At 41.0% G+C, this 13,019-nt stretch overlaps 1 protein-coding gene across 2 annotated transcripts in view; it reads left to right on the forward strand.

The window, feature by feature from the left end:
* Rdx (radixin) overlaps positions 1–13,019 on the forward strand; it is a 62,465-nt gene that overhangs the window by 33,906 nt on the left and 15,540 nt on the right. The window contains exons 12-14 of one of the 2 annotated variants that reach the window (XM_029481639.2): positions 397–489; positions 2,950–3,192; positions 4,306–4,466. In XM_029481639.2, coding sequence (XP_029337499.1) covers positions 397–489; positions 2,950–3,192; positions 4,306–4,466 — 497 coding nt within the window. Of the gene's footprint in view, positions 1–396; positions 490–2,949; positions 3,193–4,305; positions 6,712–13,019 lie in introns of those variants that run through there. The other variant, XM_021171200.3, reaches the window with a different exon arrangement.

Genomic DNA, 13,019 nt, shown 5'->3' on the forward strand with positions numbered 1-13,019 from the left:
GTTGCTCTTTGAGCTTTTTGGTTCTTTCTTTTTGAAAATTGGACTGCTGAGTAACGAGATGAGATTGTTGACAGTGCCCTTAGCACTGCAGAACATTATGTAATTATTTGTTTAATGATAAAGGTTTGAAACACAGCTCTTAGACATTTTAAGTTCACTGCTGAAGCGTCGTAAGTCATCACTTATCTATAAAATAAACACCTTTTAACTTTATATTATCTTTTTATCTCAAGTTCCTACTATAAACTACTTAAGACCTTCAGGAAATACTGCCTTTTTTAAAAAATGGGAACTTAAAACAGCCCAAGCTTAAAGTTTTTGACTAAAAAAATGTAAAAGAATATTAAAAATGTTATTGTCTCTAGCATTGATAATATATAAACATTTTAATTTTAGGCAGCAGAACTTGCCGAATTCACTGCCAAGATTGCACTTTTAGAAGAAGCCAAGAAGAAAAAGGAAGAGGAAGCTACTGAGTGGCAGCACAAAGTAATGACTGTTTTGTTGTGTGCTAGCTTTTCTTGACCAGCTACTCTGCTAGTGAGCCAGCAGTCTGTTGGCTGATTTGATAGAGGTGCTGTGAGATCAGCATATGATCAGAATGCATAAGAGTTGATGAGTTCCTGTGGGAACTAGACACGTGGCTGTCTGGGACATTCATAAGCATTACATTGGGTCTTGAAATAAGCTGGTTTTGGGGGAATCAGATTCAAGGCTAAAGTGTTGATGGTTGTTCCAGATAGAAAAGATTGAATGAGTATAAGAAGTAGGAGTGTATGTGTCAGATTTGAGGACAGTCAGTAAATAAATAGCTAACAACCAAGTAAAAAGTTAAAAAAGTAGCTATTGTGACAAGTTAGATAATAGAAGATTGAGTTATAGGGGACTTTAAATAAATGGTCTACTTACGCAAATGGATGGAATGTGTGTGTAAACATCAGTGAAGATTGCAGAGCACAATTAGGTATGAGTTTATTAAGACAACAACAACAAAAACTTAGGTGAAGTATGGATTTGGGATGTTGGTTGCTTAAATGTCTGAAGGATGTAGCAATGAAAATAGGACTGGAAAGAGTTAAACACTCTGATAGACTGAAACAGTCATGCCAGCCAGTTACAGGAGGTGAGATTGAGGTAGGGCTTATACTTTTGCTACTAGTAAAATTTTGGTTTCTGTTTACATGCTTTAATTATACATGGACATTATGGCATTTTCATAATGCATATCATATATAGTCTGACCGGCTATTTCCACTGATCCCTGGTCTTCCCAGTTAGTCCTCTTCTACTTTTTCTGGACCAGTGAATCTGTTGGGTGAAATCTTACTTAGAGGAGCAAGGACAGCTTGCTGGTGGCTACGCTTCTGGGGCAAGTGTCTGTCTCAGTGAGCGTTAACTCCCTGCGCCTTAGTTAAGGTTCCCAGCAACCTTTAACTGCCTGCAGAGCTTAAGGGAGCAGTTGGCTCTGATTGCTAAGCTTTCTAATAGAATTCACAAAATCAAGCTTGTAATTAGAAGGGATGGGGGAGAAAGGAAACTGAGTTTCATTCAGTAACATCAATTTGTACATACAGTTATAATTTTTATACCTAAGGAAGGTACATGAAATATGTGGTGGTTTTGCTATAATGAAATACTCTTACTGTATAAAATGGTTTTATTCTACTCTTAAGTTTTTTTGTAGAGGGCTAGAGAGATGGCTCCGTGGCTAAGAACAGTGACAGCTCTTCTAGAGGACTGGGTTCAATCCACAGCACCCACATAGTAGTCACAACTGTTAACTCCAGAGGGTCCCACACCCTCACACACACATAGACAAAATACCAATACACATAAAATAAAAACAAATACATCCTTTAAAAAAACCAACAGAAATTTCTTTGTAGAAGTTCAATTTTGGGGGACATTTTATATTCCATGTGTATATTTGTAAAATAATAATATATGTAAATAGAAAAGGGGTAAAATAGTCTCCCCATTATATTGCTTATGTTGTGAGAATTATATAGACCTGGTTAAAGGAAACTTTTTATGAACTGTAGAGAAGCAAACCTTAAAAATTACAGCTACAAGTCCTATGAACAATTTAAAAATGCACACAGTCAACAAAAATTTATATAAAAAGAAAATTATAGTCCTGTAAGCTAAGATGTTGTTTTAAAACATTAGTGTATATCCTTTTCTATTCCTGGTTATGTATTATGTATAAGTTGCATACATACATACATACATACATACACATATATATCACACATATATATGTATATTTCATATTATATATATGAATTTTTTCCATGTATATAATTCAATTTTATCGAATTTTCATCTCAGTGTTAGATTAGATTTTAAAATGTAACCAATAATGTTGGTAATTTGTAGGTAGTTTGCTCTGTCGTGTGCAAAGCAGGAGTTTAGAGTCTCTGTTTGCTTTAAGTCTTAGCACAGGATAGACCCTCTGCTGACACTGATTTGCCGAGGGGCCTGTAGGAAACTCTTCGTTATGTGTGTGTCTCTTGGGTTTCTCATGGTCTCATCTCTTTGTATCCTGTGTTTTTCCTGTAAACTGAAATGTGACTCTTAAAGCTTAAGGAGTTCTTATAGGAGACTTCCATAGTTTAGGAGCCTTATGAGAATAGTAAGATAGTGTTCTTAATAGGAGAATACAGGACAAGACTGTAAAGTGGGGCTTTTCCAGGCAATCGTTGTCCTCCAAATATCAGTGCTTTTGGATAGTTCATATTGTGTCATGTGAGATGACACTGTCTAGTTAACCCATCATTAGGTCAGTGATTCAACCAATATGTTAGAGTAGTGACACTCAGATTCCTCCATTGACTGTTCCCTTTTCTGCTTGTGGTTCAAGTGTAATCTGTCATGACATTCCCAGCATTATATCCATTAAGTTGTTACAGGAACAAAGAATAAACCTGAATTCATATTTATGTTCAGGCTTTTGCAGCTCAGGAAGACTTGGAAAAAACCAAAGAAGAGCTAAAAACTGTGATGTCTGCGCCACCTCCACCTCCCCCTCCCCCAGTCATCCCTCCCACAGAGAATGAGCATGACGAGCAGGACGAGAACAGTGCGGAGGCCAGCGCCGAGCTGTCCAGCGAGGGGGTGATGAACCACCGAAGCGAGGAGGAGCGGGTCACCGAGACCCAGAAGAATGAACGCGTGAAGAAGCAGCTCCAGGTACTGACGGCAGAAGCTGTGTGCACCTAAGTCACCTTCATGAGCTCCTGCTAACATGGTCCAGGCTTGTGATTGGCTTGTTTGTCCTGTAGTGTGACATTCCCTTAGTGCTTCTATTATACAACCCTGTTAGCAAGGGGCTTTGCTGATTGGCTCATTTTCAAAGGAAAAACGTATTCTAGTGCTGTATAAAATGAACTTATCTTTAAAACAATGATGTACTACTTGATGCTTCATCCTTTAAAATATACCATTGGAATTACTCGCATTTCATAATTAGAAAAGGTCAATTTATTAAATGTGCATTACTAGGTCAGAATAGGAAATTTTAGTGTTACTCAGTAGTTTAAAAATTATCTAATTTTTCAGTTGGTGAAATGTTAAGCAAAAGAATGGTTACATTAGCCGGGCGTGGTGGCGCATGCCTTTAATCCCAGCACTCGGGAGGCAGAGGCAGGCGGATTTCTGAGTTCGAGGCCAGCCTGGTCTACAAAGTGAGTTCCAGGACAGCCAGGGCTACACAGAGAAACCCTGTCTCGAAAAACCAAAAAAAAAAAAAAAAAAAAGAATGGTTACATTAACTGTATTAAAATTTCTAGAGAAAAAGTCCATTGTTTCTACATCTTAATAGTCTCTTTCCTTTAAAATGAGTGCACTGGGCTTGAAGTTAGAGTAGTTCAGAATATATAAAATGTCCTGGCTGATGACTAAAGGACAGACAGCCCTTGGGCATCCTTTCCTAGCATCACAGTTACTAAAGTTACTAAAGAAAGATGCTGTGGGCTAGAGAGATGGACACCTCAGGGGTTAAGGCTGCTCTTCCAGAGAACCTGGATTCAATTCCCAGACTCTTCAGGCAGCTCACAACTGTCTATATAACTCTGGTTCTAGGGATCCAGTACCCTTACACATATATGCAGGCAAAACACTAATGCACGTGAAATAAAACTAATAAAAAGATGCTTGCATACCAGCCAGAAAACCGTTCCACAGTGGAAAGATTAGTATATTAAAAAGTCAGATTTGTTATACATGAATTTTTGCATCTTTAACCTATTGTCATAGTTTTTAAAACTTTATGGAAGAGTAATATATATATATTTTTAAATGCAGGCATTAAGTTCAGAATTAGCCCAAGCCAGAGATGAGACCAAGAAGACACAGAATGATGTTCTTCACGCTGAGAATGTCAAGGCAGGCCGTGATAAGTACAAGACCCTTCGGCAGATTCGACAAGGCAATACGAAGCAGCGCATCGATGAGTTTGAAGCAATGTGAGAGCTGTTCTTGTGATCCATGTCCTTCATAAGCTGAACCACCACCAGAGAAAAGCAGGCCTGTGCAGTGCAGATGCAATGGAACGCATCCCACCTTGCCAAAGCACTCATACCAGTCGACTGTGCTCACTAGCAGGACGCTGAAGGGCGTCCTTCAGCATTAAGGCAGTGTGATGTCATGTTTGGTCATTTTTCTTTTGTCCAGGGAATGGATAATGACATTCTGTCACCCACCTTTTTGTACATTTTTCACTTTTTGTTTGTTTCATCTTTTTCAGTTGAATATTAATACTAATGGCCACGTCTGACAAATGTGTGTATGTGCTTTGAGCACTGTGTACATCTTAGGATAATGGTGGACATTTCAATGCATGTTTAGCTAATGAACTCAGTTTTCTTTGCCCTTTCCATGTTGTAGACTACATACATCTCCATGTTCATTCTCATGGTTTTTGTCAGTGTGACCTTCTCCTGCCCTGTCATGATAGAGCTGTAATTCTGGTGTCACACGGATCACTTACTGGAGGTGTATAATATGAGATAGTGAGGCAGACAGACAGACAGACAGACATGGGGCTGCATCATAAGATGATTAGAATATTGGACAGCGTAGTATGCAGCCAGTGGTTAGTTACTACAGAGATCCCTTAGTTACTGTATTGTTTGCTTTCCTTCAGTGCAGTCATCTCTGATAGCTTGAGTGATGGTGTTTCACATCCTGTAGTCCTGTGGTGGCTTTCCATGCCTGTTACTTTAGAGATACAGCTGCTAGGCAGTCGCTTCTAAGAAAATTATTGATGAAGCACTGCCTTGCAAGTGCATGGTCTCTGAAAAAAATTCAAGTTTTGTTCTTAGGATGTCCAATAGAAGATAACTGTGGATGATAGCTAATTCTGATTGTTGAAGGGGGAAAAAACCCCCAACCCTTGGCCTTTCTGCAAGGGCAGCATATGGAAACATCAACTCTGAGAACAAAATACTACCTCACTCTTCATGTGGTGACTGTTCACAGTCTGTGCTGCATGTCTGTTACCCATACGCAGTCTCAATCATGTCCTTCATTGAGTATGCTTTTACGATCCCAGTGCTAATGTTTTAACTGCCTTTTTGTTGAACTGTGGGGCTCTGACTTGTGTCTAGATTATTGTATATTCTCACTGGTATGCTGTTCCCTGGGAGGTGTTCTGTGTCCGAGGACGTTGAGTGACCCTTTGTGAGAAAGACGTTGCCTTTGCAGTACATGAAGCATCCCATTCTAAGTTCTTGATGGGATAGGGATCGTCATTGTAGCATATTTGGTTTCTAAATCACTGCTTATTTTATTTGCAATCTCTAAAAACAAATTTTATTTCAATTATGTCTTACTGAAGAAGTCTTTCCAGCTAGAAAGATGCTCTGACATTGTCTGATCATGAAGCACCTGAATTTACAGAAGATACAGAAAGCCTAGTTTTCTCTGCGTGGTTCAGCTACTTTCCATTTGGTATTATGCACTCAAACTTAACATTTATCTATTAAAATTGCCATTTTATTAAGCAATTTTCACGCACAGTAGGTTCAACTTGTTTTTGTGCTGTTTTTTGATTTTTGCTGACTTAAAAAGGATTAATTTGGGCAGACATTATAAAAAGGAAAGGGTTAATATATTTTTGGACATATTCTGTAGGACAAAAGACAACTGGTTAACCTTGAGGTGACTGTTGTACAGTGGCTGTCTGTGCACGTGCTTCAGACTCGTTTTCGAGGGAATGAGACGGTAGGCCTTACCACTCAGACCTGGACGTAGAAGTGCTCACTTTTCCAACGCATTGCAGCGATAGTCCTTATTGCTAAAGGAATGGACTTCCCTCGGAGTTTTACGGATTTATTTTTTCTCTTTGCATTGTGTACATTATCATTGCTGCATCAGTTGTTACAGTGTTGAAAGGCTACCAGTTATATTTGCTGTTAATAGTCTATTTGTAGATTAGGATTAAAGTGGGTTTAATCCATTTTTATAGCTGTATGAATTTTTCTAAACAGGAACAGCCATTTGACAAAATGGGTTTTCATAGCGATTGCATCAATTATAATGTTTATCATTAGCAGTTGAGAGCACATGTTCATATAGCAATGTAAAAACCTACTAATGAGTATTTGGTAATTTCCCATTAGCATAATTTTATGTTGTACAAGTAAATTACAATTCCATCTCTAATCTTGGATAATACTGGTTGGTTAACAATAAAGTGACAAAAGCTCCCGCCTTGGAGGTCCGCTGTTGTTATTTAACGTGGTTTCGCATGTAGCTCTTGGAGAGTCTGAGCCATGAACCATATGAACTGAACCCTGAATCCTCAAAACCTTGCTCTTTGTCTCCTTTTTACTGTGGCGGTCACAGTGACTCGTAATTAAGTCTTGACATCCGAGGGTAGCTTGGAATTTCCAGGCATTGCATTATTTTACACCGTCCAGCCTCTTTTTCCCAAGGAAGGCAGGGTTTCATTCTCGTGTATTCCTCTCACTACTAAAATCTCTGGTGCTCTTTGCACTTTGTGCTGGGTACCTTTATTCAGACAGATAGGCTTCCTAAAGCTGTGTTGGAGCAGGTACCATGAATGTAGAATTGCCCTTTAGATGGTCTCTCACTAATACTTGGCAGATATTTGTAAGTAAAGGAGTAATGCTCTCATCCAGAACACTTTAAAAGCCAACACTTGCTACTTTATTTCTGTCTCCAGGAGTAGGTTAGTGATTTTCACTGATCTTGAAAAGCAAAGACATTTTTATAGAATGTTTTATTTTTTAATCTAGAGAGACTTTTTTTTTTTTTAGAACTAGAATTACTACTTTTAAACTTAGGAAATTTTACTATACATAGGAAAGTGGCGTGATATTACTGTTGTAGTTTAGAGTAACTTCTATTCCCCCCAGCCCCCAATTTTCATCACCGTAAAGATTTGGGATGTTTTAAGAGACGAAGGATAAACATTAAATCCACACCTATATGTGCCCAATGAAATCTCATTTTTTAAATGTTAGAGCTTGAAGTAACTGATAAGGGTTATTAAATTTGCATTAATTTGCCAACTGACCAGTGAGGCAGTTGTGACCTGTCAGGTAGAGTGATGGTCTCTTCAAATGCCCAAAAGCCAGGTGTGGTGCCCACACACACGTGGTCCCAGACTTCAGGAGGGTGCAGCCGGAGAGTAAGAGTTGGAGGTCATCCTTGGGTACACTCTTGTTGAAGGCCAGTCTAGGCTACCTGCAGCCCTGTCTGTCCATCCTGCTAAACACCAGCATGCCCCATGCTTTCTGCACAGTAGAAAAGCTATGACATGTGCAGGCTTACCATTTCCAACCTTAGCTTTCCAGTTATGTACTATTAACTCCACTTTCCCTTAGTAGACTTACTATCCCCTAATAATGAGCCCATCTTTGAGGAATTTAAGAGCTGCCATTTCCTGATGGAAAAGGCTGTGACCCCTGTGCTGTCTCCCCTTTGACTCTTTCTGTTTTGTGAACCAGATGTTCTGACTCAAGCTTATAAACCTGCCTCAAGCAGTGACATTTGCCTTCTTATTCATACTGCCTTAAGAGGTGAGCTGTTCCTTCATGCTTCCGCACTGCCGTAAGCACTGAAGTATTTACTTTATCTCGGATAGAATTTTATAGCCCAACTAAGAAAGCCTCTTTTAGGTCACCTTTGTGTCTTGTCTATGGAGCTCCGGGGCACACCTCGTTCCACATTCTTACATAGTAACGTTCATTTAATCAAAAGTGTTTTTATTAATTGCCTGCTGCATTTGAGGACTTGAAGCAAGATAAGAGCAGCCATGGCCTTCAAGTATTATCTTAGGTCTTAAATCAATTTGCATTTCTCAGTCATAGTGTCAGTTTGCTTTTAAAATGTCAGTACCCTGCTGCTGTTTTGTGTTAGTTTGCATGCCAAGATCGGTCCATGCTTGTAGCTAATGGGTTACTCCCATCTTCTATTTCCCTATCTTGATTGCTTATTTTTATTTGATCACTTTAAAACTTGAATTATGTGTGTGTGTGTATATGTGTACATATACATATATATATGTGTGTGTGTGTGTGTGTATATATATATATATATACATATATATGTGTGTGTGTGTGTATATATATATATATATATATATACACACACACACACATATATATATGTTACCAGATTTGTTTTCTAAACTATGGTACTGGCTTTATTTAGCCTTTGCTCTCACAGCTGAATGCCTAGTAGCAAACATGCTGTAAGGATTTGAGGATGCTCAGATGACTTGGAAATGTTCCTCATTAGATGTGGGTTCTTTTCACACCGTCAATTTCTTTTCAATTTCTCAATTTGTGTATTATGTTAGACCGAGAAATACATGCATTTCTTAGACTCCTAAGGCAGTTTCATTCATTTTATTCATACTGTAAACCTATGAAACTTAGATATAGCATTTGAATCTTTTATGTTAATGCTCCATTAATATAATCATTTAAGTTCTAACTATATTGACTAAAAGATGCTAGTTGTACGATGATGAGACCTAGACATAAGTGGCCAAGACAATGAGTGTTGGCTGTGGGTCCCCAGGATGCTTGTTCTCTGATGCATTACCCTGTCCATCTCATGGGCCAAGCATTAAACATCAGTTGATAAAGATATCCTAAGAGATGAAGCTCCAGGTATTAAGTCTGTAACTTTATAAGAAGATTCAAACCCAGCTGATAACCCTGTCAAAAAGCATAGTCAGCAGTATGTGGATTACAGGAGAGTTTAATGGACTTTTTGGTTGAATATTTATGATCTGGTTTCGTGTTAAACCTTGTGTAAGGTGAAGTGTGTGGTTTGAATCATTTCAAGGGAACAATGTTAGGTAGCACCAGATTCTCATTGATGTGTACCCATCACCGGCATCTGTCTGCAGAACGTCATCTGTGTTGAAGCTGTATCCACTCAATACAGCTCTTCCTAGTCCTTGGTAACTACTATTGGTATTTTCTGTCTCTGAATTATGAGGCTTCTAGGCACCCCATCAAGGTAAACCATACATATTTGTCCATTTGTGCCTGGCATACTTAGTGTATTTCACTTAATACAGTATTCATATTTTACTGTGTTTTATTTCTTGTTGAGGTTGAATAAATGTCCCACAGTTTATACCACATTTTATCCATTTATTGGTCAGTTGGCATTTGAGTTGTTTCCACTTTTTTTTTATTATACCATATTATTTCCACATTTTTACTAATGTTGCTGTGAAGTTTGCTATGAAAATGTTATATTCCCTAAATGGAATTGCTAGATCGTATGATAATTCTATAATTAGTTTTTTGAAAAACTCTCATACTATCTTTTCATAAGGAGCAGAGTTTTGGAATTGATTATTAAGGCAGGCTCGCAGTTCCTTAAACTCATGTCAGGACTCCTGCTGCAGCCGCCTCCGAAGTGCTGGGATTACAGGCCGCTCTACGCTTGACTTAGGAGGAGCAGATGGGAGGCAGTCTGTAGACCTGAAAAGTGAGTGGAAATTGAGAGTCGCCACGCACTGACTGTAGGCCGCAGAGCCAGGAAGGGTGCTTGCTGCCAGGTGTCCACGCAGTGGGGAAACATGCCAGGGGACGTTGGTTTGACTCAAGGACGGTGGCTTTGATAACTAATGTTGCAATGTGCTACATTACTACAAAGTGCAGAGGTTGAAGAAAGCCTGGCGTTGCATTCAGTAGTTAGCCTGCAGGAAGGCAGTGGCCCCAAGAAAGAGATTGTCGCCTCTTGGGAGCACATGGGACGTGTCCGAACCTTTGCTGGGTGTAGCAATACTCTTTCTTTCTGCTTCTTTTCTAAAGGACCGGTTTTGGGACTCATAGGACCTTTTTCTGACTGTGTGACTTGTGGGAGGATTCCTGGTGAGCTAGAGTTAAAGATTCTGGGTTCTAATCCAAGTCTAACAGTGCTGTACCGTGATTCTGACTACTGCGTTCAGAATCAGATCTCTTTGTCAGAGCACTTTCCTAGAATCAGAAATGGATAACTTTGACTCCAGATATGTTTTTTTAAAAACTGCTGGCTAACTTTGGCTAATATCCATGTGCTTTTCAATTCTTCCCTGTAGTTGAAAAGCTGTTACTCAATATGGTACATATTACAGTAATTCTGTGCTCCCAGAGGACCCAAATGATCCCATGACTGGCAAGTGTTCATTAAACAGTCTCTGGAGACTAGAGAGCCAGCTTCAGGTCACTGTGAGGGGCCCTTGTCATCAAGACAAGACCCAGTGGTGATTATCTCAGATCTCACAGCTACGGTTATTTACTGGCTGCAGTGTCTTTGGGCAATCCATTCTTGAAATTTCCATAAGCCCAAGAGAACAAACTATATGTGCAGATATGTCAAGGCCCAGATAGACTTGGAGACAGAACAGGCTGCCACCGCCTGTTCATAGCAAAGTATTCCACGTTGAGGTTCAGAAGGCAGTGTGTGACCCAGGAATGTCATGCGGGGAAGTAGGTTAGATGAGCACTTTGGGCAGCTGATGGAATCCGGGGGAAATGCTAGAAAGTGGGGTTCGGCGGAACCTTGGGGAGCAGCGACACAGTTGCCAAGCAGAGGAACATGGAGAGGAAGAGCTCAAACCCTGCACAAGATTGACTCCCCTCAAGCTCTGGGGCCACAAGATGGGTGCTGTCATCAGTTGTCACACTGGCATGGGAGACAGGTGGCTGTAAAAGGACACTTGAAGTTACCATTTAGCTGAAGTGTACAGTGTTCTGGAAGGTGTTTCTCACAGACCTCTGTGATCCTTAAGTCTCAGAGAGCAGGGGAGTGCTCTTTCTAACAGTCCTGGGTCATCTCCAAGGGCCTAAAGCTGACACTCCAGCAGAACTCCACCTGGCTCTCCTGCCCAAATCCACAGGCCTACCGCTAGTAAAGTGGTGCTCACCCTGTGGGGTAAATCTCCTCCATGTGGCACTTAAATGACTCTGTTACTAAATACTCTTGTTGGGAATGCTTACTAATGACAAGGCCTGGAGGAGTCACAAATGAGTTAAGAGTGCAGTCAGAGGAGGAAGCAGAGGAGCAGCGATAAGAGGCAAGCAGGGGCAAGCAGACACATACAGTCAGTCTCCTGCTGCTGTCAGCTAGACTCCAGATGTCAGTGTGGTCACCCCTGATGCTCTGCCCTTAGGCAAAGCCTCACTGGAGGCTATGGAGGGCTGCTCTCCGTGGCAGTTTGCACGGAGGCGGCAGAGTATGACACTTCTGAGTCTCCTCCATGCTAGGACCAAGGCCGCCATCTGTGTGGGCAGGGATTGAATGTGGGGACAGAAGCCTGCTCTGGGGCTGGGTACAGGGCAGTGCTGAGTGGTGCTCAGCTGCCTTGATTGGTCAAGGTAGAAGATTCAGACCTGTTGTGGAACTCCCGGAGGTCTTTGGTGGGGAAAGAACTTGTACGCATTCATTCAAATATTTTAGTGCTTAGAACCTTTCCGACACTGTATGCTAGCCATTCAGGACATCGTGACGTAAGTCCTTGCCCTAAATGACCTCACTTTCTGGACGAAAAGCAAAGGGCTTCAGTAAGCAAAATTCAGGCGCTACACATTTCTGCACTGGGTTTAATTGTGCGACATGGCCAGGATTCAACAATCCTTGAGCTGTTTTATTTCCACTTAACCTCTGAAAGCGTAAGACTGACTTAGGAAAAGCGTTGGGCCTGCTAGTCAGGGTTTAGGCCATGAGGATCCCTTGGACGGTCCCCATGAAGAGAGGTGGTGTGGAAGTTGTCAGTTGAAGGAATAGAAAGCTGCTTCCCTCTCCTTCACTTAAATCAGGATGGTAGGTAGTCTGGGCCTAGCCAGAATTCAAGGCCAGGAATTGCATGTGCTGTCTCTGGGGACACACATGGTTCCTCAGACACAGGACCCTAACATACGGAGGCTGTCCTGTCCTGCCTTATCTTCCAGGATAAGCCAGAAACAGTACTTCAGCGGCTAGGGTCAGAGGGAAGACAGGGTTGGAGGCCTTAGGAAGTGAAGTCACACACATTTTCAGACAGGTAATCTAACTGCATGTCTGGAGAAGAATGCTATGTTGATTCTCCAAACTGGGGGTGATTATTTCAGTAAAATAGTAGATGGGGGAGATAAAATGTAATTTTGTGTGCAGTCTGCCCCTTATTTTACAACTTTTTAAAACAGCTTATCAGGCTGGGCACAAAATGCCTGCTTACCTGAAGAGCCCACTGGACAGCAGCTCACAGTCTTTGCTATAAGCATTCGTGGAAGAGAGAATAGCACACGGAAGACCTTTAGGCAAGAAAGGACTAGGCTGGCTTCAGGAAAAGAAGGGAAGGGTTATGACCGATGGCTGGACAGAGTCAGAGGAGATGTGAATGTAATAAGTTGGAAAGGGGCCAGACCACGTCTCTCCTAGTTCCCACTGCTTAGGCCACATTTCCACTCAGCAGTTTTGCCTCAGAGACAACGTGATTCCCAGAGTTAGGCCCAACGTGTCATTTCAGTAGAAGTTTGAGGGACAGACCGTGAAGATCCACTGGG

This window comes from Mus caroli, unplaced genomic scaffold (assembly GCF_978045245.1).
Source record: "Mus caroli unplaced genomic scaffold, Mus_caroli_1 scaffold_11, whole genome shotgun sequence".
In the NCBI taxonomy this organism is placed as follows: domain Eukaryota; kingdom Metazoa; phylum Chordata; class Mammalia; order Rodentia; family Muridae; genus Mus; species Mus caroli.